This window comes from Danio rerio, chromosome 13, assembly GCF_052040795.2.
Source record: "Danio rerio strain M-AB ecotype USA chromosome 13, GRCz13ab, whole genome shotgun sequence".
NCBI lineage: Eukaryota > Metazoa > Chordata > Actinopteri > Cypriniformes > Danionidae > Danio > Danio rerio.
Genome location: NC_141033.1, coordinates 14,136,040 through 14,163,854, shown reverse-complemented (window position 1 = coordinate 14,163,854; position 27,815 = coordinate 14,136,040). Strand labels below are relative to the sequence as shown.

Genomic DNA, 27,815 nt, shown 5'->3' with positions numbered 1-27,815 from the left:
CATCGAGTGATCAGCGTAACCCACAGCGCATGCAATGCGCATAGCCATGCATTTATACTTCTGCATGCTGTTTCTGTTGCTCTGCAATAACACTTCCAAAACGCTAGCTGGCAGTAAGTGTTTATGTTCCTCTGTGTCAAGTTTCTTTGCTGGTGTTTTTTTTTTTTTTTCTTCTGAATGATACCTTCATGTATCAGTAGCTAAACCTCGCTTATTCAGAGGTGGGAACTGGTGGATGCGCAACAACTTTGATCATCAGCTTGTAAACACTCGCTCCATCAGGCTCGCGCAGCTCTCACCCCCGACCCACACTCGTCAGTCTTACAAAGCTGACCAATCACAGAGCTTGTGCTACGCGTCGTTGCAACGTAGTTACATTTTTTGAAAGTTGTGCATCAGTATCGACAACAGTCACGGCGAGGGCTATGCGTCTACGTGTGCGCCTGACGCAGAAGTATAAATCAGCCTTTAAGGTGACCTGATAAATAAACAAATATTTATTTATATATTATTTTTTGAATTGTAAAACATTGATTCAAACAATGGAAATGTTTGTTGCAAAGGAAGCCATTTTTATTTACCATTTTAAAGTTATGTTTTAACAAATAAAGATTTATACAAAAACATTTTTTTTCCAAAATAGAATACATTTTTATTAATTGACTGCTGGATTGGCTGATTTAGTGATAAAGTTTGATGATATAAATCTATACTGTTATTATCGGCCTTTTTTAAAAATGTATTTCAAAGCTTTAAAAAAAAAAAGTTTTACACAGCTCAAATTATATCAAGAATTTTATTAGGCCTGTCTGTTTCAGCACAAGTTAAATGCTTTTAATCTGGAATAAACTAATAATATTTGCTTCCACTACCTGCTAATTCAGACTAACTCAATTATTTTAAACAAAAATGTCAATACTTACATTGCGAGCTTATTTAAAGCTTAAAATCTGCTATTCAGAAATGCATATCCCAATATGCTTAACCTCATTCTTCATGCTGATTAAGGGGGAATAACTTCAGTATAATCATTTTCTTTGCACCTACCACACCTAGCGCATGCCTTTTGTTGCACTGATTGCCAAGGCATTTACTTTTTCCAGTGCACATTGTACTCCCTAGACATGACATGCTGCCAATATTGTTTAGCAATTTCCCCAATAAAAAGCTGTCTGGTTACACAGTGGAAATTTAGTCTATGAAAGAAAACAAAATGTCCTTTTTTTAGAAGAGCTTATTCAGCTGCATGCAGAGTTATGTCACAGTGACCTGTCTAAAGAATTAGCCAACAACCTGCTTGTAAAGTTGTGATGTATTAATCATGTTGTTTCTGTGTAAAAAAAAAAAATAAACCCTCTAAATAGACATTTATGATCACAGTTTTAATAATAATCATAAAAATAAAAATAATTCATAATAATTCCTTACATTTTTATAGCACTTTTCTAGACACTCAAAGGTCTTTACACATTGGGAGGAATTCCTCATCCACCACCAGTGTGCAGCATCCATACTCTGGCACTTCTTCCAACCTGGCAAGGACTGGCCAACCGAACCCAACCTGGGCTCAATTCAGAGCACTCACACTTGTCAAATGAACCAGGAAATGTGGGCCAAACACGAGATCAGTATCGGTTAATAATGACTTAATCGGTACTCGCTGATGTGGCCAATTTCATGAACTGATTGCAAGTGTTTGTGTCTGCTGGAGATTTTAAATATTTGGAGATAAAATATTTGTATGATCCTGCACGTTGTTGGACATAAAAGACATAAAAGAACTGAAAGTTCCGTGTTTTTGACAATATTCCAAGTTCACTTATTGCAATAAATAGTAGTTTATAGACCTATTTCATTTTAGTAAAGTAGTAATGGTTTTATATGTTTACATTTTAACTTCTTATGAATCAAATGTGCACTCCAAACATTTTCTTGATTGAGACATGTTGAATTCTGCATCATTTGCAATGTTTCCAAATTGCATTGTTAGTCATTTTTCTTACCATTTTTTTTTAATTGGTGCTATTTATTACTTTCTTTAAAAGTTTCTTCTGACCATGACATGTTCACACCTAAATGGCTACGAGACTCGTTTAAGGGATTATATGCAGCATCCTTTATTTATTCTCCTAAGTAAAGAGAGATTTTCTCCTAAATACAATATCATACTTAGAGAGAAAATGTGCTTTAGGCAGTATAAAGCTAAAAGCCATGACAAGGAATCGGTACTTGGTATTGGCTGCAAACATCCAGATCGGAGAATCTCTACCTATCATCTGAAATGTAGATTTTTGAACAAGAAACAATATAAGATTAAGTAAAAACTTTTTTTTTTTGTCCTTGAATAAATTGTATAAATTCTGTATAAATAATTAAATACAATTAATCTGTATTACACCTTCACACATCATCATTTTTATTACCTAAATGTATTAAACTCCCTTGAAATGCTCATAGTCAGAGTCCTTAAAAACACATGCAAATGATAAACTTTCACTTGATTATAGTTAAACTTAGCAGTGACTCTACAAACCACTTGTTCTGTGGCTCCTGCTCAACTAAAATTCAGACTAAACATTGCATATCTTGGGCCATGAATATTGTGATGTGCACATTGCACTAACAATGCTGAAACGATATATTGTGCAGCCCTATTCGGCCTTATGTAAAAGCACTTGTGTTGTTGGTCGTAAATTATATGCATAGGTAATGCAGTTCGATTATCGATCCGATGTGTTAGTTAGTGTATGTGTAGGCTTAAAATAGCTCTTATGTCTAGTATTGTGTTTATATTTTTATTATGTTTATTTTTCTAGTACCATGGTCCTGCGAGACACAACATTTCTTTCCACTCCATATCCAAGCATGCAGCAGAATGACATTAAACTTAGTTAAAGGGCACCTAGGTTACCTTTTTTTTTCAGTTTTATTATGAATCTTTTGTGTCTCCAGAATGTGTCTGTAAAGTTTCAGCTAACAACACCCATCAGATTGTTTATTATAAGATTCTGATTTATAAATTTTTGCACCAGGTGGCGGTTTTGCTGTACCGCACCTTTAACGCTAGTTCTCCCCGCCCACTGTTTCTCCGTGCCTTCCTGCATGCCTTAATCTCCTCCCTCGGCTGCGTCAGACAATAAACAGACAAAGGAAGCAGATCTCACGTAGTATTTGTGAGAAATACTACAGTAAGAACTTTACCAATGAGAATTCGATGAATTTGCTGTGTTAAGTCACAACGATGAGTCACACACAATGTCGTTACAAAGTTCACGCACACACACACAGACATGCACACGCATACCCAGCATGGATACGATATGCACATACAAACAGACAGCGCGTTTAGCTTTGCACTCTTTTTGCACGCAAATGTGACAGGATACAGGTTAATCTCCACTGCTGTGTGGATATCTGTTATGTTAGTGTACAAAATAAACCTGATTTAACGTCCACAAACTGGGATTGAAGTGTCTTCATTTATAATTGTTCTGACATGGGGCTGTGCTGTAAATTGCTACTTCAGATTGCACTGTTTTAAAACATTTTAAACTTGTAAAACTTACTCTTGATCACATTTGATGATGATTGATGATCCTAGCAAACTGAACAGACTTTTTATTCCCGGTTGCTTTGCGCACGTCCTCTCTTGTTGATATGACAATACATGTGACTACCGGGACATGTTACGCAGCGGTCAATCAATTTGGTGGGCAGGGGGACCGCAATCCTTTGTCTAAGTTGCCGTCGGTCTGAAAATGACTCCAATTGGTCCACCGTTTTTATGTTGTTAAATTGAAAAAACAGGACTCTGTTTATATCGCCCCAATATGAATGCCTATACACTACACATATGTCTGTCCAAACAGCTTGAAAAGTAGATTTCTTTAAAGGTCCCTTGAAATTAAAATATAGTTTTTTAGATTTTAGTATCAGTATTAATAGTTTTTAAGATATCTAAAAGCTAGTGTGCTTCAAAGCAATGACAAAATTTGTGTTTAGAAGATATAAAACCGATACAAACATGTAAATCACTTCCGCTTAAATGGATCAAAGGTTTTATTCACGTCAACTCACACTTCAGTTTCTCTTCAAATCATAACCAATCAAATGCTCACAAGTATCTGACATGCCCCGCCCTCTTTAAAACACTTCTCATTTGATGTGCTTAAGCTCAACCACTCTTACTGGCAAAGCAGAGAAAACAAAACGTTGTTGGCCATTTTTTTTTTTTTTTTTTTTTCCCACATTGGAGGAGCTACACTCCGTCCCACCCATTCTTCATGTTTCGGTTGAGATTACACCAATCATCGGAAAAAAAATGCACATTTCAAAGCACTTTACGGGACCTTTATAGCAAATCTTTTACAAAATCACACCGTGAACTCAGATTTAACAAGTGAATAACAAAGCTGATATAATCTAAATCTTTCAGTTCAAACGTTAACTTCACCTCAAGTTAATAATTAATTAGTTGTCTCAAAAACAACTGAATGAGGTGAGAGAAGTATAAGTGAACAGAGCATTAGCCTGAACTGAAGTGTGCAAGAACTGGCGCATTAGTAGGCAGCTCACTCTCCTCTACAGATGAACAGGGAAGAAAGGGACAGCAGAGAATAACAGGCAGTATAGCATCTGTCTTTCAGCTTTGCGTGAGTGTCAGGCCCGGTGTTTGATGTTCTCTTGATGCTGCACTATAGTGCTTTTTTTGTGTGAATGCAGTAGTTATAGAAACCGCTGCAGTCCCCGTCAAGACTCCACACGATCAGACACGGAGGTCAAAGACATCTGCGCTTCCTCTGTCTCGCTCGTCTTAAATTACTCTGACCTGCATTTTCTTGTTTGTGCTCCTGTTCTTCAGCAAACAGTCTTAAAGAGGCAGTTCACCCAAAACTGCTTAGCATTTACTCACTCTCATGTCAGACCAAATCCATGTGACTTTTGTTTTTTCAACTGAAATGAAGAGGAGATTTAGATGTCTAGTAGTACAGGGTTTAGCAACTTTTTCCCCACCAAAATAACTTAATATATTTTTTCAACTATTTCATTGTTATTACACTAAAATGTCAATCGAGTCATGATTCAGAATCATGAGCATTTTCTAAATGTCTGTTTATCTGTATATTTATGTTCGTGTATCTAGATATAACACCTGACAGAAAACCTTTTAGAAAAAAAAGGCAGCGATAAATAGATGTACAGGTGTTGCACATTAACTGTTAAAGGTCACAGTGAAACCCCATAACAATTCCATAATAATAATAATAATAATAGTAATAATAATAATAATAAAACTAAAACATTAGTTTTAGCTTGGTCTCAAAAAAAATACATAAAGGTATGTATATGTATGTATGTACAGTATGTATGTACACCCGCCAGCTACTTTATTAGGTACACCCTACTAGTAACAGGTTGGACTCCCTTTTGCCTTCAGAACTTAATTCTATGCCTGAATCCTTGGTGGCATAGATTCAACAAGATACTAGGAATATTCTTCAAAGATTTTGGTCCATATTAACATTATAGTCTCACGCAGTTGCTGTAGATTTGTCAGCTGCACATCCATGATGTGAATCTCCTGTTCCACCACATCCCAAAGGTGCTCAATTGAATTGATATCTGGTCACTGTTGATGCCATTTGAGTACGGTGAACTCATTGTCATTTTCAAGAAACCCGTCTGATTCGTGCTTTATGACATGGTGCGATCCTGCAGGAAGTAGCCATCAGAAGATGTGTACACTGTTGTCATAAAGGGATGGACATGGTCAGCAACAATACTCAGGTAGGCTGTGGCATGATGCTCAATTTGTACTAATGTGCCCAAAGTGTGCCAAGAAAATATCCCCCACACCATTACACCACCACTACAAGCCTGAGCCATTGATACAATACAGGATGGATCCATGCTTTCATGGTGTTGACGTCAAAAGTCGCAGCATAAATCGAAAATCAGACCATCAACAATTTTTCAATCTTCTATTTTCCAATTTTGGTAAACCTGTGCCAATTGTAGCCTCAGTTTTCTGTTCTTAGCTGACAGGAGTGGCACCCCGTGTGGTCTTCAGCTGCTGTAGCCCATCCGCCTCAAGGTTCGACATGTTGTGCGTTCAGAGATGCTCTTCTGCATACCTCGGTTTTAATGAGTGGTTATTCAGCTCGAACCAGTCTGGCCATTCTCCTCTGACCTCTGGCCTCAATAAGGCATTTGCGCCCACAGAACTGCTGTCCTCTGGATATTTTCTTTTTCGGAACATTCTCTGTAAATACTAGAGATGGTTGTGCGTGAAAATACCAGTAAATCAGCAGTTTCTGAAATACTCAGACCAGCCCATCTGGCACCAACAACCATGCCACGTTCAAAGTCCCTTAAATTGCCTTTCTTATCTATTTTGATGCTCTGTTTGAACTGCAGCAGATGGTCTTGATCATGTCTACATGCCTTAATGCTCTGAGTTGCTGCCATGTGATTGGCTAATTAGAAATATTTGTTCGAAAGTAGACATTTAGAGCAATTCGAAAGGGTTAAATTAACTGTATGTATGTATGTATGTATTAATAGAATCAATGTTATAACAATGGAATGGCACAAGGAGAAAGTACTGAAACATATTAAATAATTTATATAAAAGACTTTTCTTTGTGATCATATGGAAATGTATGTTACATGCATTGCTCCAGTGTGATTTTTTTTTTCAGTCCAAATCCATGTGACTTTTTTTTTTTTGACTGAACCTGGGTTTTGACTTGGGTTTAGAAACGTTTTTCTTTCACCAAATACCTTTATGTATTCCTTCTATTAAGAGAAAAGGCAAAAACTAATGTTTTATTTATTTGTATTATTATGAAATTGTAAAGAGTTTAACAGCCAAGATGCATCAGGGGTATGTCTATTTATCTTAGTTTAGATTTACTTATAAACTTTGATTTATATCAACATAGATATACAGATAAACTGACATTGAGAAAATGTTTATGATTGTTTATGATGATCAAGGTGCACATATTTGCTCCCCAAACAAAACATAAATGTATTTATTTTTAATTACTTAATTTTGTTTCTATTCTATGGCCATGTATTTCCTTCTAAAAATCCAGGTTTCTTTCATTTACAATTATTTCATTTTTATTTATTAATCTTTAACACTATTTAATTAAATCAGTCAATTAAAGTTAATAAGACACACTCAGAAAGCACCTAATAACCAATTTAAGGTGATTATTGTTATGAAAAGAAGACCACTAACTTTATCAAATTGACCCAAAAACACAAATTCACTTATCAGTGAACTCGGTTTATGACCAAAGTTTCACACTGTATTTATCTCTTTCAGATATATCAAGCTATCTGTCACTAGTTTTTGTTGGCAATACAGCAAATAAATTGTGACTAACTTTGTTTTCTGACATAAACTGATCTCTAGTGTTTTAAAGGTGCCACAGAATGTAAATATGGACATACCCATGCATAGCTGAAGAGTAAGAGTGCAGTACATAAAAATGGTCACACGATGAGCTTCACACACCATAAGCATGCCCGAGGCTGCTTTTGATTGACTAAACGATTACACGTTTTACCATTTTTTCTAAGTTTAACACGGCTTAATATATTTCCTATGTAAGTGGGACTATGTTATTTTAAAAACTAGACAACTCTGGATTAAGTCAAGGCAACATCATCTTATTGGTTGACACAATTCGAGAAAGACATTATTGTTCAGCTTGAAACTTAAAAGTTCCTCAACCACCATGACCATTATAACAGAGTATTTTTGTTAGTAGATGTTTTAGCTGCACCATTATTTATATACAGGGGGAGAAGTAAGTATTGAACACGTCATCTTAGTTTTTTGTTTCTAAAGAAGCTGTTGACAATGGTTTTGGTGTAATCCCAAACAATACAAACATACAAATATAACCAAAAAAAATCTGAAAAAATGGGTTATGTGTAAGGACAATGAAATACAAGCAGAAAATACTGAAGTACTGAAATGTATCTCATACTTTATACAAAAAGGCATTTTTTTTTTCCTATAAAGCATTTGAAGTCAGTGTTTTTTTTCCCCCACATAATTCAACAGATTGTGAAAATCTTGATGGTTCTGTGCATCTCGTCTATCAAATCTGATCTTTAATTTGTATTTTATATTGGATTTAAGTCAGGTTATTGACTTATTCTACAGCTTGATGTTCTTTCTCTGAAACACTTGAGAGTTTCCTTGGCTGTGTTTTTGATCGTTGTCTTGCTGAAATGTCCAGTCTTGTTTCATCTTTAACATCCTGTTAATGTAGATGTTGGACTGAAGTAACTGATATGAATTTACAATGACGAAGGGCAGAGGGTTGCTAAATAACTACTGAGAGATTTCAGCTACTGTCTGGGCTTACACTGCCTTTCTACACCACCCTTTCTTTATGTTTTCAATACTTTTTGCCTGCCATTTCAATTTATTACACATAACTTCATTTGCAAACTAATTAGATTTGTTTTCTTTGCACATATGAATTTCTTTGGTTGTTACCAACATCTGGTAAAAATTTTAAGTCAACAGCACCTTTAGAAATATGTTTTCTAAGACAAAAATGTCACGTTTAAAACGTATTTCCCCCAATGTATACCCCAAATAATACCCATGATTCTGGCATTCAAAGACACCTAACCTCCATAAAAATGCATGCTGTTCTGAACCAGTGCAAGAAAGTTTTGTAAACAAGTAGTCATTTAAAGTTATAGTTTCAAAGTCCAAGATACAGTAGCAACAGTGAACTTGTTTTCAAGAAATAATCTCTGTTCTCAAACATGGCAAACTTCCTTTCTGCACCCTATACAGGAAGACGCCCTTTAAAGAATGATCTGGACTGAATGGAAACTAGTGACTGATTTTAATTGCCAAAGAGGCAGCAAACTGCAATTATATCTTTGGATACCAACCTTCAAAAGTTTAAACCTGGCAAGAGGATTTAAGTAGTGGATTTAAACAAGTTCAGAGGATTTAAACAAGTTTTAAACAAGTCCATCATGTTTGCATCTATTTGTTATCAGCAATACATTACTATCAATAACAACAGTAATAATGCAAAACAATATTAGACTCAAATCTACTTAAAGGAATGATATTCAAATGAATGAAATTGTAATTGAGACATACATTTAAAACTCTATAGTCTACATTGACTATAAGGAAACCTGTCCACATGAAAATCGTTACTTTCAAAACGATTTTTTCTACTTGATTGGCCATTCAGGCACAGAAATTAGACATTTTTCTGATCTGTCTCTAAAATATTTCCTTTCTGGTGTTGTCATGGGACGATAACCATTATCAAAGTATACTGCGGTTTGGAAAAAACAAGGTTTTAAAATTTTCTGCTATACAGTTCCTATGGTATGTGTAAGATTTTTTATTTACTTTAAGACAACAGTATCTCCAGCAGAAAATATCTAAAGGCAGCATTTTAAATTGTAAAGAAATTTGTGTATTTTTTAAACTATTGAAGACAGCAGAAGTCAATGATTATTTTGAATTACTTAGCCTGACATGTTTACTGCTACAAAATATTAAAAAATGTTTCTTAACATAAAATATATTGTGTTTAAATGGGAAAAAAGTTTTTGTTTTTTTACCCAGACATTTACAAAAGGACAAAATTTAAAGCAGTCATCTCGATACCGTGAAACCAAGATTATCATCCCGTCAGAATCTTATACCGGCCCATGTCTATTCAGGTGTTACATCTAAATATACAGATAAAAAAAAATATTTAAAAAATGTTTATGATTCTAAATCATGACTCAATGCCAGCATTTCTTTCTAGGTGTGCGTACTTGCTCTCCAAATAAATAAATGGAAACTAATAAGTGACGGAGTAGACTAACATTCAAAAATGATTTTTTTAGTTTTTGTTTTAAAAGAAGTGAATTAAGCTTGCATTCATTTGTTTTTAGAAATAATTTACCAAATGTTTAATCTTTTAGCAAGAAGCCATGTTAAGGGCCTGTCTACAGCTTTATTTCTACACTGTTGGCCATTTGTCCACAGAAATATTCTTTACAGATGCAGTATCAGGTGACTGAAACCATAACTTTCTCAAGACTCCAACAAGGGTAAAGATTTTCAAAAACACAAGTTATAGTGCGATCATGTGGACAGTAAAACCATAGTTTTTGCCTCATGGCATTAGCGTGCTAGCTGTTTTCCCTATTTTGATTGGCTTTATTCACGCTAAGTTCACACCAAACACAGAAGATGCAATAGAGCTGAATTCCACTAATTAGTGGCAAATGCATCATGCATTCTGCAATCATTCAGGCCACGCATCAGCAATTCATCTCTGCTCATGTGTTTGCATTGACATTGTAAGCAATTTACTTTCTATAATTACTTAATTCCACGTTTGGTGTCAATCCACCATAAAAGGATTTTATCACCAGCTGTGGGTTCAGCTTGACCTTAACTGTGTTTTTGCATGTTCATGTGGACGAAAAGAAGAAGAACAAAAACAACATTGTTTGTGTGGACATTGCCTAAATAGTGGTACGATTGTAAAGTTAAAAAACACAAAAATTGTTCATTTTTGATCAACACAAATGACTTTAAAGTGAACATATCAATCCATCTGCCACTGTCTATGTTTAATACTGCTTTACACTAAAGACAAAAACAAGGTAATGTATAATAGAGCTTGCAGCAGTTAGTGTCTACCTTCTGAAACAGTCTTTATGATGGAAACATACCCATAATGCCTTGAAGACACCATGCAAATGTGCAGCATAAATAAGCAGGAGTTTGTTTTGGTGCAGGAATTGAACTGACCTGTAGGAAATGTTGAACCCGGTGAGATTATAGGCAGCGTCACTGAAGAAGTGCAGCAGGGTGAAGCCAGAATGAGCCACCACCTCTGGAACGGTCTCATTGCTGTAGCTCTCAGGAACAATCAAACCACTGGAACATGAAAGACAAGAGATTTTCAAACACTTCACACCTCTGAAGATCGACAAAGCTATACATACATGAACATGTAATTCATTGTAACAATAACCTATATAACATACAAAGAAATACATATAGTTGAAGTCAGAATTATTGGCCCCCCTTTGGATTCTTTTTTAAATATTTCCCAAATTATGTTTAACAGAGCAAGGAAAGTTTCACAGTATGTTTGATAATATTTTTTTTCTTCTGGAGAAATTCTTATTCGTGTCATTTCAGCTAGAATAAAAGCAGTTTTAAACTGTTTAAAAACCATCTAAGGGCGTCACGATCCTCCAAATCCTCGATTCTATTACATTTTCAATTCTAAAGGCACGATTCGATTCGATTTTCAATCATGAATAATTAATTAATGACCAATTAATTATTTGTAGCTTACCGTTTTAACTACCTGACCTGCATGGTCTTTGTTTTACCCATAAACAAATCATACAGTAAATGAATAAAGGCAAGATACACACATAATTATCACCTGTCAATCACTTTTTCTGCGGGACTCGTGAATAGGCAGTGATCTGTATCGTTATAATGGTGTCGGTAAAAACGATGCACAACCAACAGGAACCAGCCAACAGTATCTGAAGTGTTCGCTAAAATGACAAAGTACAAGTGAGTGAAAGATTGAAGCAGTCCTCTGACTGCCTGGACCTGCTGTCTCAAGCTCATATGGCTGTGTGTGCGTCTGTGTCTGTGTGGTCACGTGATGTGCATTTTCAGAGGTAGAGAGGAAGGAGGGCTGTTTAGAAACGCTACACGCCACTGTGGATGTCAAATCGCTGTCGTTCTAAAATGCCATTTAAAAACAAAGACAGTGTAAACAGGGCCTAAGTGTGTACTTTTCACGAGCGGATTTGCAACGGGGGCGGGCGGAGGATCGAGATGCCGGTGTTGTCTATCGGACGAACCGTACGTAATACGTACATAGCAGAGCTTGCAAAACTGTGTTTTTTGTCGACAACACGAACGTTGTCAACATAACTCACTGTAAATCCAAAATGCTTACACACCGGCGACTTCATTGAAAGAGGAGAGGGTTTAAGCTCTGTCGACGGGTCTCCTGCTTCTGCAGTTTAACGAGCACTTCAACAAGCCTGTTTTTTTCCCACTTGGCAAGCCAAGCTGACGTGACATGGGGCCGTGGCAGCATCGACGATTCTATTTTTTGATTCAATAATCGAAATTGAGCATAAATTTCGATCGATTTCGATTTGACACCCCTAAAACCATCTTAAGGTCAAAATTATAAGCCCCTTTAAGCTATATTATATAGCTTAAAGGGGCTTATAATTTTGACCATGTATATAATATATTTTTTGATAGTCTACAGAAAAAACCATCCTTATAAAATAACTTGCCTAATTGCCCTAACCTGCCTAGGTAATCTAATTAACCTAGTTAAGACTTTAAATGTCAATATAAACTGTATATGTGTATATGCAAAATAGTATGTACTGTCATCATGACAAAAATAAAATAAATCAGTTATTAGAATTGAGTTATTAAAAGTATTATGTTTAGAAATGTGTTAAATAAATTAAATAGAAATTGTGGGGGAAAAAAATTAAACAGGGGGGCTAATAATTCTGAATTCAATTATACATATTTTGCCATACATATGAACGTGAATCATTTGATGACATACTAAGGGCCTATGCTTTCCGAACCATGCCCAAGCCCGTTTCCCGGATCGTTTGAGAAGTGTGAGTGCGCTGAATCGGGTCCGGCATGGTTCACTTGGCCGGCCCTAGCCGTGTTGGAAAAGGTGTGCCAGAGCGCGGTTCACTTGGGCTTTGGCGCGATACGCTTGTGTGTGCATAACGCGCCTAAGCCCAAAACTAAAAGTGAGACGTGACTTTAAAGGAACAGTTTCATATGGATTTATTAATCATTCTTACCATTCAATTAACATAAACTGTCATATTTTATTAAAGACGCAAACTCCTCACTGTGCCACAGCTGTGCCTTCAGCAAACCTCCTAATTCCTGCAGAACGAGGACTTTATGACTGTTTATGAGCGTCAAAAGTGGCGAATCTGTTTGGCGAAAGATTTGACTGTGTGTCACTGCATCCCAAACGACTAAAACAATATAACTAAAAAAAATCTCCACTGTGCTGAGCAAGAGCGCTTCTCTATTGAACACTGATCAGAGCAGCATCGATGGCGTAAGCGTGCACAGGCCCAAATGTAATGTGAGTGCAGGCAGTGGGGGAGACGGGAGAGGGACAAGCGCCCGGTTCAAAGCAACTGTAGTGTGAGTATGCCCTAAAATCTGATTACAATGCAGCCACAAAATACTAATGAATTATCATAATAAATCTTTATATTATAAATCTTTTACTCATGTGTCAGCACAAACTTTAAGCAATTTAAATACAATATAATTTACTATGTCCTCTTACTCATTTTATAATTTTTAATAAACAAGTACAAGTCATTGTATGTTTGTTGTTTCTTTTCAACAAAAATCTATGCATTAGTGCTGAGGGAACATTGAAACATTAAAGGGGACCCAAAAAGCAAAAATCACTTTTATAGTGGATTATAAAGTTTTATAAACACAGTTGTGTGGCAACAGTCTCTGAATAGTCAGTCTTAAAGGGTAAACATTATTTGATTAAATTTTTTTATGATCACACTTGATAAAAACAGTCTGCAGAAACACTTTGATTGACATTCTCCCAAAGTCCCACAGATTAGTGACGATCTATAGCATAAACAGCCCTGAGTGAGAAGCAGCCCTACACCATTAGTTTTGACCTGCTAAAGATAATGTCAGAGGTTATCTGACATGAAGATTATGAATGTAAAGTTTTAGGATGCATACATGAACACCTTAGTCCCCATAGACTGCCTTCTTCTGAGCCATTTCTTTTGACATTTTCAGTTTTTTTTTACAGAGATAATGTCCTATTTTGACTCTGCCACTATGCTGCCACATAGGCGTTTGTAGCTCTACCCTCTTTCAAGCACAATCTCATTTGAATTTAAAGAAGCAGTCATCAAACAGCACAATCTAGATCAAAGGCCAAAAAGGGGAGTTTCAAAGATTTTTAAAACATTATTTGTTTGGTATTTTGGCACATACACACCCTAGGGACCTTTCCCCTCGGCCCTTGAAACAGTGTCAAGGGGAAGGGCTTCAAATTTTACATTTGAATTTATTATGTCCTACGGATGGAGCACTAAGCAAATTTTGCAAGACGTTGTTTTGATATCATAACCATAGTTACTGCACACCGCTTACTGCTGATTGGCTACAAATGTGTTTTAAAACTCAGTTGGACATTGTGGTCAAAAGAGTTTTCCAATTATTGCTGGCTGCCATGGTAAATTGACACACTCAGATGAGAAATCAAGTATGAGAAATATGTGTATCAGCAAATAATTGATTGATATTTCAACCTAAAATTAGGTACATTTCTCCGGTGACATTCAGACAGAATACTTGTTTATAAAACAGTGTCTGGTGTGTTAAGCACACAACACTGCAAAACGTCCCACATTCTAATCTGATCCTGGATTAACAGGTCATTACCTGGAGATCTCACTGCTCCCGTTTACAACACACACACACACACACACACACACACACACACACACACACACACACACACACACACACACACACACACACACACACACACACACACGAAGAGAATACCTGAAGGCGGCGAGTAAAGGGGAGTAGATGGAGTCTCCATCATACACATACAGATGATCCCAGCTGCACTCGGTGGCAAAATGCTCAAAGCGAAGCCTCAGGATTGAGTTTGGCCTGTCGAAAGAAGTAAAGCCATCAACCACTACATCACCAACCAAAAAAAAAAAAAAAAAAATCAATAAAGAGGTCATTTAAAAGACCTAACTAAATGGTTTTCAGATGTCAAACTATTTGCTTTTCCAAACAGGAAATCAAACTGACAATGAGGAAGTTAATTCACAATGTTGCAAGTTTTTTCTTGGTTCGAATTCAGCATTACAAAGTTCACCAAAATGTGTTTAATCGAGCCATGCGAGTAAACCCAGGGCATTCATGGTTAGTCACCCATTACACAAGAGACGCGTTGCAATAAGAGGCGCTCTTTTAACTTGTTTTTTTATAGATAGTGAGCGTTTTGATCATTGGTTATGTATCCTGGGCACCTCATAATTTTCCAGAACCGAAAAAAGTCTTAAAAAAGTTTTAAAAATGTAAAAAGTCAACTCAGAGCCAAAAATATCTTTTGAGTTTTTCCTATCTATTGTCCAATAGAATTAGAAATCAGCAAACCAAACTTTAGAGCATTTAGAATTTTAAATTCAACCAAAAAAAAAAAAAAAAACTGCGCCTGAAACACTCAAGTAGGTCCTACGTTTAAATTTACAACATGACCATTACATAGGTTTGTTCTATATAGTATGAATGAGTGTAGTATGAACGAAATTCAGATGTACTACATCTGCCATTGGTCATTATCATGTGACCTCATCATGGGATAGCATAGCGTCCATTGGATGTGCACTTCAGAAAGTAGCCAGAAGTAGTAGGTCATCTGGGTACTTCTCACATACTGTATTTTAAATACAATGAATTTGAACATACTACTTGGTTTGCATACTTTTTCCCACATACTATATAGTAGGGAGGTATGCGATTTCTGACACAGCCAAAGATGTGCAATGCACGTTTCCAAACATTCTGTCTGACTGATTCATGTGGCCATTTCATATGGCTTTGGGTGTATGGCCAAACACAATAAATGCACTATATAAATGCACATTACATACGACCAGTGTTGGGGGTAAGGCATAGCAAGTAACGAAGGTTGCGTAATAATATTACTTTTCTAATTAACAAGTAACGGATTACTTTTAAATTTAAGTAGTAATAGTTAAGTTACTTTTTTAAAAATGTAATGCAAGCTATTTTAAAGTTTAATTAATTTGATTTAAAAAATAAATTGCTGAATTAAAATGAAAGTTGAATCCCGTACTCAATGTGAGAATTTTCTCCCTGCAGATACAAACAGAAACTAAGATGGCAGAGCCTTACGTTTGTGAACTGGAAGTATTTTCATTATTCATAATGCATGGAAAAAAGTAAAAAGGGATTCTGTCAATGCTCATTTTACTTCACTAATAAGACAAAAGTACAAAAGCATCAAACACATTGCTTTAAACTGTCATTAATCTTTATATATGGCATGTAGAGCTCTGGGCTCAGGAAGTTCTCAGAAAATAACATTATCCTACATTATTATCATTTGATGTGTTTTTCAAAGGTAAATAAAGATAATACCGTGTGCTGTTAAATGCAGAGCTCCTCTACTTGAATAATAAATAAATGCAAAAGTAACCCAAAAGTAACAAAACATTACTTTCCATAAAAAGTAACTAACGCAACTAGTCACTGTACTTTTTTGGGGACTAACTCAATATTGTAATGCATTACTTTCGAATGTAACTTTCCCCAACACATGACCAAAATAAGAGGTAAATTAGCCAGTTTGCAAAACAAATGGGTTAAATGTGACAGGGTAAGAAATTACATCTTGCACATCTTTTCATGGAAGCACAGTTCTTTGATCAATTGTAAATGTCCTGCAATAGCCAGAGGGCGCTCTTGCACAGAAACTAATAGTTAAATGACTTTGTAATCACATCACAGAATTATTTATTTTAAGCATTCGCCTATAGGTATGAAGTAAGCTTGGAGCAATTACATGTTATTAAACAAAATAATAATAATAATAATAATAATAATAATAATAATAATAATAATAAATCAGATGTAGCACTATTTACTACACACAGCCTTTGTTCACTGACAAGCAACACAAACAGTTATGACAAAACGACAACCTTCAGTTTACAACTACAACTCTAAAGTTTTTGTATGTATATTTAAAGATCCATACAGATTAAAAAAATGATATGATAACTTTATTTTTAAATCAGACAGAATAAATTATTAAATACATTTAAAACACATTATGGGCTCTATTTTGACCGTCCATGCGCAAAGCGCAAACCGCAGGGCGCAAATGCTTTCAGGGCGTGTCAGGACGCGTTTTTGCTAATTTAAGGATGGGAAATCTGCCCTGCGCTTCTGCGCAGGGTCTAAAAGGGCTGAGTTTATTTTCTTAATGAGTTATAGGTGTGTTTTTAGAATAAACCAATTAGAGTCTCATCTCCCATTACCTTTAAGAGTCAGCTGCGTCGCGCCAAGAGCACATTCACTATTTACAGGACGCAAAGTAAGTCTAAGCAGGAAAAAATGAGCATTTCACAAGCAAACAATTAACAGTTAACAGTTTTTTAACAGAAAACTATTAAACAGAGCATGTACTGCGTGAGAATGAGAGATAATGGATCACTTTCACTTTCGCTCTTGGATAGGGAAACCTTTACGCACAGACATCAATTAGTCTATAAATAAATACTTTTGTTTGTTAAGCACAAATATTTGTTTCAAAACTATTTCTAAATTCAGTTCTAATTTCCAGCAAACGAATAAATGAATAATAATAACAAAATGTGCTCAAAAACCTGAGTTATATCCTAAAACACATGTAATGCCCCATATGGTCTAAAACCTGACAGGTGGGCAAATCTAAGCTTGTTTTTAATAAAACAAATATAAATATGGATATAATAAATAATACTGCTAATAATAATAACATTATACAAAAACAAATTGTTATGAATGAACTGAAAAAGCCTCCTGAGAAGAAGAAGACATAAAAGCAGTGGTTTTTCATATTTATGTAGGCTAGAAAATAATATGTTTTGTAATATTTTAATCCTTTATATTTATATCCTCTATCTATTCTTATTATATCCTATATATATCCTTAATATTTACATTTTTTCATATGTAAAGATATTTGCCTATTGCTCTCGTATTAAGCAGCGCGTAAGCGAGGCGCAACTCTGCGCAGGAGTTTAGACCAGGTTAGTTTTGGTCTAATGAAAAATCTATTATAGTTTCTCAAAATAACAACGCGCCAGCGGTCCGCCTCAGAACGCCTTCCTTTTTAGACCAGAACGCCTATGGGCGCAAAAATGAGCGCTAATGCATTTGCTATTTAAATAGCGTAGCGCAACGCCTCAAAACGACTCTTGCGCCAAGCTTAAACTACCAAAAGACTACTGCGTCACGCCTTGCGCCACACTGCGCCGGGTGTATGATAGGGCCCTATATGTCATTTTTCAGATCAATTTGTGATAAACAAAAAAATGACCATTTCAGTGGAAAAACAAAGAAAACACAGTTTATAATGAATAAAACAATTGTTTAAATATTTTAAGAGATTGACAGTCAATTTTTTTTCCAAGGCAGGATCTCAACTGGCAATAAATCACATTATTTTACTTTCAAAAAAATGTTTTGCACATTACTGAAAAATGCAGCCCTACATTAAGAAAAAAAAAAAAAAAGATAAGATTATGAGATAAGATTCAAATCTGCCTTTAGAAGTCGATAAAACAATTGTTTTAATACTATGTCAATAAACAAAAGACATTTTATTGGTTTCTTGGGTGGAGTGCAAGAAAGCTATCGATTTTGCATCAGACCATAAACGCATTACAATAGTGGTCAGGTCACATTGGGTTACAAATTCAAATTAAGAGGTCAGGTTCAGGCTTAAAGGAAAAGTCCATCCAAAAACTAAAGAAACCTATGATAATATACTCACGTATCGCTATCTAAACAGGTGATTTTATTTATTTATTTTTTACTTTGTTTTATTATTTTTTAATGCAGTTAAACATTAAAACATATTTGCTTAGTTAAAACTGCAGTCCTGATGCTATTTGCTGACAATAATAAGGAGGACATGACTGCTGTATTGTTCATCAAAATAGTATTTGCATGCGTTTAGTCTGGATGCTGCAACTACAAAAAGGTTGTAAACAAACAGCATTGGCTAAAGTGTGATGTTTAAATTCATGTCAGTATGTGACAGGAGGTACAGTACTTGTGAATGTTTTCAGAAGAGATTGTTGAAATAAAGTAATAATGTTGAAAAGACAGAGTTCCCACTCTTTCATGAACTTAAGTTCACTTACACGTAATATTTAAATTTCGGAGTAATGATGATGTTATGAACATGTTAAGTTCAAAGAAATTTAATTTGATAAATACAATAGGCTACTGGTGATGTCCATCATAGTTCTCTTGTACAAGATTTAAATTTCAGATTTTTAAATAAATAATTTTTTATAGTTTTTTTTTTTCTATTTAGTACTATTGATAAACTAATGGTGCTTTCACAACTAGACGTTTGTTTCCGAAACTGGTGTGTTTACCCCATTATCTCACTATGTTCTGTGCCAAAACAATAGGTCTGAGACAGCCTGAATGAGGTGATCTCGGCTCGATTGAAATGAACTCTTGGGCAGATCGATTGTAGTGAAAAAACTAGTCAACCCAACGAACTAACGAACCAAGCTATATAAATATACATATCATCACCTTAGAATTATAAGGTTCTATCTGACATTTTTTGTCAAAATTGAGTTACTGACATATTCATATAAATGACCATTTATTTACATTATGTTTCTTTCTTTATAAATTGTTTACATTAAGACTTTTTATTTAAAAAAAAAACAAATGTTACACACAAACTGTTTGCTGTATGGAATGCAAAAACTTTGACGCTCAATATCTCAAAATCATTCAGAACTCAGATAAAAGCTTATAAATCCAAGTTGAAGAGATATATATTTATATATATATATATACGGCTATATAAAGAGAAAATTGTGCGTAGGACGAGATCTCATTCCTACCAGTAAATGTGTGTTTTATGTCGAAGATGAAAGTGAAAGCTTGCTGAAATTTTAACAAGAGCTTTTAATTAATCTGGAAATTTACAGAAATTTCCATCCGATATTTTTTTCCATATTTTAGACTTTTTAGAATTTGTAGACCTATTGTTTTGTTAACTTCTGCACTGGCACCTTAAAAGAAAGATCAACATTAATCTGCATCATGATCTGACTGCAGACTTACTTCACCTGTTATTTCTCTCTATAATGAAAGCCTATAATGCATAATTCTTTTTAAGCTGAAACATTATCAAATGTCGTATTGTTCTTTTAAAATAACTAATTAAATGTTACAAAAAAGATGGGCAATAGATAGATTGATTCAATAGATCAATTTGTACAATCCTTGACAACTTAAGAAAGGCTGTGTATGTATGAGAAAGTCTTAACACTGATTTATATTTGTTGACGATGTCTGTGGGTGTCACAATGCACAATTGAAGTGCATCTTTTTGCATATAATATCTCATTTCTCATCATCATAAATTAAAATAATAATGTTTGATAGTTGAGTAGAATGCATGGGACTCTATAACATAAAGTGTGCAACTCTGACCGTTGTGAAGAGGGTTTACTTGCATGTGGCTTGTTGGAACTATTTTGGTCCGTTTAGAAACTTTGCCGTGTGAAAGCGAACCGAACCAAGAACAAAATAAACATGGTAAAAAGAATAATCCCTGTTTAAGAACAAAATAATCGATCTACAGGTATGAAAGCACCCTAATTTAATTTAAAATGTACTTCCTTGACCTATGTTTGTTTTTAAGACTCTCCAGGTCCTGAGTCCAAATGTTTAAAAACTCAAGTACTTTCAAGAAGTGAAAACAAATGAATCAGTTCTCTTTTTAAAAACTCAATGTTCTGCTAATGGAGCCATTTGCATTAATTTAGTTGTTTTTGTTTTACTTGTAAAATTAAAGTTGTATTTTATGAATCACTTAAATTCTACTGAATAGTTACAGTACTGAGGGGGGGGGGGGGGTGCATAGCATATTTTTACTTTTTAAAGATCTATTCCTTTAAATAGTTTAAAAAGTAACAATTAGGACAGGGCCGAAAAAACAATATTATATTGAATTGCAATAAAATTTTATGTCAATAACAATGATAAGCTCTGAATTTGTTTACTCTGTATTGTTCTAAAAGCCAGTCACAGAGCAGAAATGTGCAAAAATGGGAACTTAAAAGTGTGTTGATATTAGAGAAGTATCGAATCTTCACCCATTGAAAATGTATTGGACGAAAATATGTTGCCCTATTTAATTGACCCTTTAATTTTTGTGGCTTCAGTCATTGTTGGGGTAGTCTTTTAAGTCTGGAAGCATTAACAACTTATATCTGCTGCTCAGGTAATCAAAAAGTAGGCTACTTGATGTTTACTATGGGTGGGTTGCGGGTAGATAAGATCAATAGCCATAAATACGCAATGCATACTCTCATTTTAAAAATCACGCGACCATCATCTCACAATGTTTAAAAAAAAAATAATAATATTTTTTATTAAAACAAAAGTGATTTAGCCACTGACAAGCCAATTGCAGAGAAGCAAAACAACCATCACGGCAACCGCAGAGAGCTCTTTTTCCAACGTTCAGCTGTTCTTTTTTGCACTTGGTTATTAATGTTAAAAAATCAATAATGAATAGGCCTACGAGTGTATCTTATGTGTGTGTGCGTCTTTTATCACTGAAGCCGCTTTCTTCCAAAACCGAAAGTTGCTTTATCTGTCTGGCAATATTTCTGCTTTTAATCGAATAAAAAGTTAATTTAGATGAGCCAATATAAAAAAAAATTGCAGTAAAGTAACTGTGACGTGCGGCCAGACATCAAATCTGAGGTCTGATCTTCTCTCTCTCTGTCTGTCATCCAGACATCGATACATAGACGCCATACGACAAGTCGCAAAACTGAGGCTGGTAACAGCTGACAGTTAGAACAGCTGAGGCCTTTGCATAATATGTCAAAATACAGCACTGAAATTAACAGGCATAAATGTCTTTGAACCAAAAAGTCTATCTGTAAGATATCTGTAAAAATGCAATCAGAGCCAATGTTATGTAGATGTTGTGTAGGCTAATAAAATTCTAATAAAATGAAAACCAAAATAAATTCATAAAGTCATTGCATTTTTCGTTTGATAGAAAAAATATACATAAACGGAAAAAACCAAAGGGTGGCTAGTTTGTATTGTAATATGTTCTAATATTAATAAAAATATGCTTAGCCTATTTAAGCTTAACGGTTATATCCGCTGCCAATAGGTAAGCCATTCAAAAAATAATATTTTAATGTCTACTGGGTTATAATGTACATTTTACAATAAAAACTAAACGTAGCATGTCTTGCTGTCATTTAAAACAGGCAATACATAACACACCAGAGCTGTAGGCCTAGATAGTCTATGCAGTGTGTAAACTTACAGGGAGGTGTTGGTCAATAGCCATACTGCGCACAGCGTTATTAGCCCCTTTCACAAATACAGACCTTTCCGGAAAATTAAAGGCAATTTTCCGGAAAGGTTGTATGTGTGAACAGGTCCTTTTTGAAAATACCGGTAAATTCGTTCTGGCTATTTACCGGAAAGAGAAGTTGTAACATTACCGGTAATTTGCCGGAATGCTGCGCTGTGTGAATGCAGAACGAAAAAGAATGCCGGAAAAAGCGCGTGCACGTCTAGAACGTGCTGACGTGAGACGTCTGCTTTAGCCAATCAGAACAGTCAGACGCGTTTACGTCTGCACGGTTCATGAGAATAAAAGCCTTTGAATATTTTCCCAGACGCATTTAGCTGCTAGAAGTTAGTCAGATAATGTTTATATGTTCTTCTTTATGCCAACTTTGTAAATAATCATCGATAAGATGCTTATGATAAGCCGCTGTTTGATTACCTTCAAGCTTTGCGTGTGTATGTGAAACAGCCAGTAAGCGCCAGCACACGCACATATTATGAACATCTCGACATGCGAAAGTGATCCTCCATATGTTTTCATCGAAGTTGTTCACAATACTGATCATCCACAGAGTTTGTAATGTAGTCAAATGTTTACTAATACAAGCGCTCATTTAAGGCGCTTGTACATACTACATATATGCTAATACATACTAATTTAAGGCTCATTTTTGGTGAATGATGTCAGAATTTACTGGTATTTTGGAATGGATGTGTGAACATTCTTTTCTGGGAAAATTCCGTAACGTCCTAGCCTGTGTGAACAGCGCTTTTTTGAATATACCGGTAAAGTCGTTCCGGAAATTTTCCGGATATTTACCGGTATCACTGTGTGAAAGGGGCTACTGACATCGAATATCTCTGAAGGAGATTATGTTACCCGATAGCCAATATTAACTTGAGAGATTAAAGAAAAAAAAGGCATTTTAAAAAAGAAACAACACGCAAATCGGCAAACAAATAAAAATGGTCCTGTGGAGTTCAGCACTAGTCATCTTGCCAAATATGCAGCACGTGTCAACTGCTGGTGAAAGAAAGAGCACATGTGAGAGTTCAAAACTGGTATCGATATAACCAAAAGCAAGATCATATGGTTATAAATATTCCATTAACGATACTTATCGAAATATTTATACATTTACATGGTGTTTATTGAGATTGTGTGATCTGTATAGGCTGCCTGATCTTTACAGAAGCTGTAAACTGACACACGCATGGTGACCGCAGTAATGTTCAGCTCTGACTAGGCGCTTTTATTTAGCCTATAGTCTTTAAATTTTTTACATAATGTTCCATTGCTTAAAATTTCTTTCATTTTTTTATTTATAGTTAATAAATAATTTGAGTGCTAGCTTGTTTAGCTTTGATCATTATGCAAGGATCATATTTCGTATTCGGTTTGTTCTTCAACAGCCTATAGATTCATTAATAATGTATTTTATAAACAAGTTGTTCACAAGGACTAAGATATTAATATATAATGCAAAAGGCAAATTAATACATTAAGACATTGAAGTCAGGAAGGACAACAAATCACATCCATGTAGTGAATTACTGTCGAGTGGTATCGGCCTTTCATGTATGATAGGAGTATGAGTATTTTAAACAAGTATCGACCCAATACCCGATACTGGTATTGGTGCATCTCTAATATATAGTTATCGTTCATTATGGAAAATAATTATCGAGACTGCATTTTTTAAATATGGCCCAGCCCTACTTTAAATGTACAGATATCTAATCTAAGAAAGTTTTTTTGTTTGTTTGTTTTGAATACTCACTGTCCCTCAATGAGCCACGTGCACTTGGTCTTGTATTTGTAGTTTCCTGGTCCATCAGAGAGGTAGCCTGAAGGTCCCGTTAGCCTGTGTATGACAGACACAACATTACTACAGCAGTCAAAACACAGCACACACCTGAAGGGACAGGTTCAGAGAAAATGTAAACAAGTTAGAGTTCACCAATTACGCAAGGAAGCTAAACCGCTCTTAGCAAGGGTTTAATTGGCCATTATACAAGCAATATAACACACTTGTCTCATGGCACAGATCAAAGGTGAGAAAAAAAAAGAAATGAGGAAACCACAAGCACAGAGTGTGTATCTTAGTTTCACAAATAAAGTTACCAGATACTGACAGATTTCGATCTAATGCATTTTTAGAGATGCTCATGTATTATTTATCCAAAATTAAAAATTCCTTTATGACCCCCTTTCTACTAAAATATAAAAGAAGATTTTTATTCTTTTTTTAGATCACTTCTGCCCTTTAAATGAAGTTATACACTATAGCTGTCACAAGATCCGACTTCCATTAGATGTTTACTGTATATTGGCTGAAATAATAAATAATCCTTAATAAATAAATGCAATTAGTCAAATAAATATTGATGACGCTTTCTTTGCTTTGTCTCTTTTATGGCCAATGAAACAGCTGCCCAGGATTTGTTTTAAATAGATTCTAATAGTAAAACAGAAAAAATTGCATACAATATGTTATCATTGTATAAAACCAATATTGCATTGTGATCGCACTCACATACTGGCATTTCTGTGATATTCTGCTTAACCCCTTCAATTGTATGTGGTCAGACTAGGCTTGTCCCTGAAGCATACAATCACACTGGTGTGATTCGAACGTTTACAGTGCACTTTATCAACTGCTTAATTCAAATCTGATTTCTTTGTGCTGAGCAATGAGGCATGTGGTGCTTGTCATGAATGACAATTTATCAATGTTTCAAAAAGAATACACATAAATACTAACAAAACATAACATCTGTGTGTGTGTGTGTGTGTGTGTGTGTGTGTGTGTGTGTGTGTAGCGCTCATTATAATCACTATGAATATTCCGATCAAACTTAATACAATCTTACATCAACAACACATGGCAAGCAATGCGTTGATAATAACAAATAATCATATTAGATTACAAACAACCCAATGAGTTGTTTAGCACGTGTGCATCTCTGCTGTTATGTTTACACATGTAATATTTTTCCTGAGGCGATTTAAAGCAAAAATACACAATGGCACTCAACCAAATATATCTACAATGATAAGGAACATGGTTACTTGCTAAGCTATTAACGCACAGCAATACCCAATAAAGAAAGGACAGACTTTGAAGGAATAAACAATGTGAGGAGGGCTCCATTATAGTGCACAGGACAAGTCTGAACAAGTTCCGTCCATGCATGCGCGAGGCAAGCAGTTCTGTACAATTACGTAATTTATCGGCTTCAAGATATCGGCCTAATTATGACGTCGGATCGATGACGATAATATTAAAAATAGCATTTATCGGCCGATAACATATGGTCGCCAATATATCGTGCATCTCTAATTTACAGATAACATTCGAGCATTGTTGTGTGCGTTCTTATACACAGTTGATTGGCCATTTCAGTGTCAATTGTTACCGATATTCAAGTATGGTGACAAGGTCAGCCCTGACTCGTTTAAAGTCCAGAAAAACAGAGTCAACACAATCTGTGTCTTTAGTAGTTTTATCTGAATAATAAGCTAAGACAATGCATTTGTGTTCACATAAAACAAAAATATCAACTTAATATTCAACAATTACTTTAGTGTCTGTAAAAAAAAAAAAAAAAGTATACATTCACGAGTGCTGTGCAGTAATCTATAGCCCAGATGCCTGTGTGTAACTTCCGCTGTTTGAAACAAAGCACAGGTACATCTAAGGTAATGTGTTAGTAGCGAAACAGAGCTCAACAGATATGAAGAGCACATCACTCTCATGAATGTGCACCCTAGGGCTGTGCAATTAATCGAAAATCCGATTTCGATTTTGGCTTCTAACGATTATGAAACCCTTAATCGAGATAAAAGATTATTGGATCATATACCACCCCTTTCCAGTTGTACACGTGTTGCTCTTAAAAGCGCGAAAGACCGCATGCTTCTGTGTGTGTGTGTGCGGCGCGCACACACAGTCAAAAGCATGCGGTCAGCATTCGCACACTGAGGAGCAGAGCGCACACATCTCATCTTAACTCGAGCGCTTTTAATGGTCAAACAGGTGTCAAAACGTGCTGTTTAGTGATTTTTCATATTAACCCTCATTTGTAAAATAAACAAACGAGTTGAGAATCAAAAGACATGTAAAAGAGAAACCATTAAAGTGACAGCGCGCAATTCCTGCTGCCGCCTGTTTTTATCATTAATAAAAAAAAAGAGAAAATTCCTCACTGGTCGGGACTTTTGTAGCTAAAGTGTTTTTGTTACAATGAAGATGCTCAAAGCACAGTTTGTTTCATATTTTTATTCTATTGTATTGATTTCTCTTTCCTTTGCAGAGTAGAAAATAACTATATATGCAGTTAAAGTCAGAATTATTAGCCCTCCTGAATATTAGCAACCCTTTTCCTCCCCAATTTCTGTTTAATGGAAAGAAAATTTCTGAACATAATAATTTTATTAACTCATTGACAGCACACAAAATTTTACTAGATATTTTTCAAAATACAAACATTAAGATTCAAAGGCTTAATAAGGGTAATTAGGCAGTTCATTGTATAACAGTACTTTCTTCTGCAGACAATCAAAAAATATATTGCTTAAGGGAGCTAATATTATAGACCAGGGGTGGCCAACCCTGTTTCTGGAGAGCCAATTTCCTGCAGATTTTACTTGCAACCCATATCAAACACACCTGTCTGTAATTATCACGGGGTGTTCAGGTCCTAATTAATTTGTTTCAGGTGTGTTTGATATGGGTCGCAACTAAAATCTGCAGGAAGGTGGCTCTCCAGGAACAGGGTTGGCCACCCCTGTTATAGACCTTAAAATAGGTTTCAAAATATTTAAACCTGTTTTTATTCTAGCCAAAATAAAACAAATAAACCTCTCCAGAAGAAAAAATATTAGAGGAAATACTGTTGAAATTCCTTGCTCTGTTAAACATCATTTGGGAAGTATTTATTTTGAAAAAAATTCTTAGGAGCGCTGATAATTTTGACTTCAACTGATAATCGTTTTGAATAATCGTGATTACAATTATGACCAAAATAATCGTTATTATGATTTTTACCAAAATCGATCAGCTCTAGTGCACCCTATGCTGACACTGATGAAACTGTAGTTATTTTTGATTTACCTGTGCAGAAAAGTTCTATCGTATCTTGGTAATTTCCTGATTTAACCACTTTAAAGGGCGTTAATTTGTTTTGAGAACATTTTCTGTTTTTTTTGTTTTTTGTTTTTTTGAACTTTGAATGAGTAACTACTACTGTTGTTTATGGAGGATGAGGGAGCTCTCCGATTTTATCTGAAATAAAATCAATAATGCACAGTATATAAGCTGAATACAATCTCGAGCCTTGTAAACATGAAAAAACACAGTTCATTATCACACCTACAATCCTGTGGGATGTGCATGAACACACTCCAGTGGACAGCTGTGGCAAACACACACCACTGAAACATCATTCTCCGTAGAGAACTGGAGTCTTCCACCCATCCGATTAGATCATCGCTCAACAACGTCTCATCAGAATCATTAACAATTAAAATCACATTGTGTATTTCCTCAAA

The 27,815-nt window shown here is 35.2% G+C and overlaps 1 protein-coding gene across 2 annotated transcripts in view; it reads right to left on the bottom strand.

Moving 5' to 3' along the window:
• Positions 1 to 27,815, bottom strand: part of atrn (attractin) — a 176,136-nt gene that overhangs the window by 134,343 nt on the left and 13,978 nt on the right. For both annotated transcript variants that reach the window (XR_015505497.1, NM_001353962.1), the window contains exons 2-4: positions 24,043 to 24,126; positions 14,657 to 14,770; positions 10,817 to 10,945 (exon numbers count right to left, since the gene is read on the bottom strand). Coding sequence is in view for 1 of the 2 variants with exons in the window: in NM_001353962.1 (NP_001340891.1) it covers positions 10,817 to 10,945; positions 14,657 to 14,770; positions 24,043 to 24,126 (327 nt within the window). In the remaining variant the exon portion in view is untranslated. The remainder of the gene's footprint in view (positions 1 to 10,816; positions 10,946 to 14,656; positions 14,771 to 24,042; positions 24,127 to 27,815) is intronic.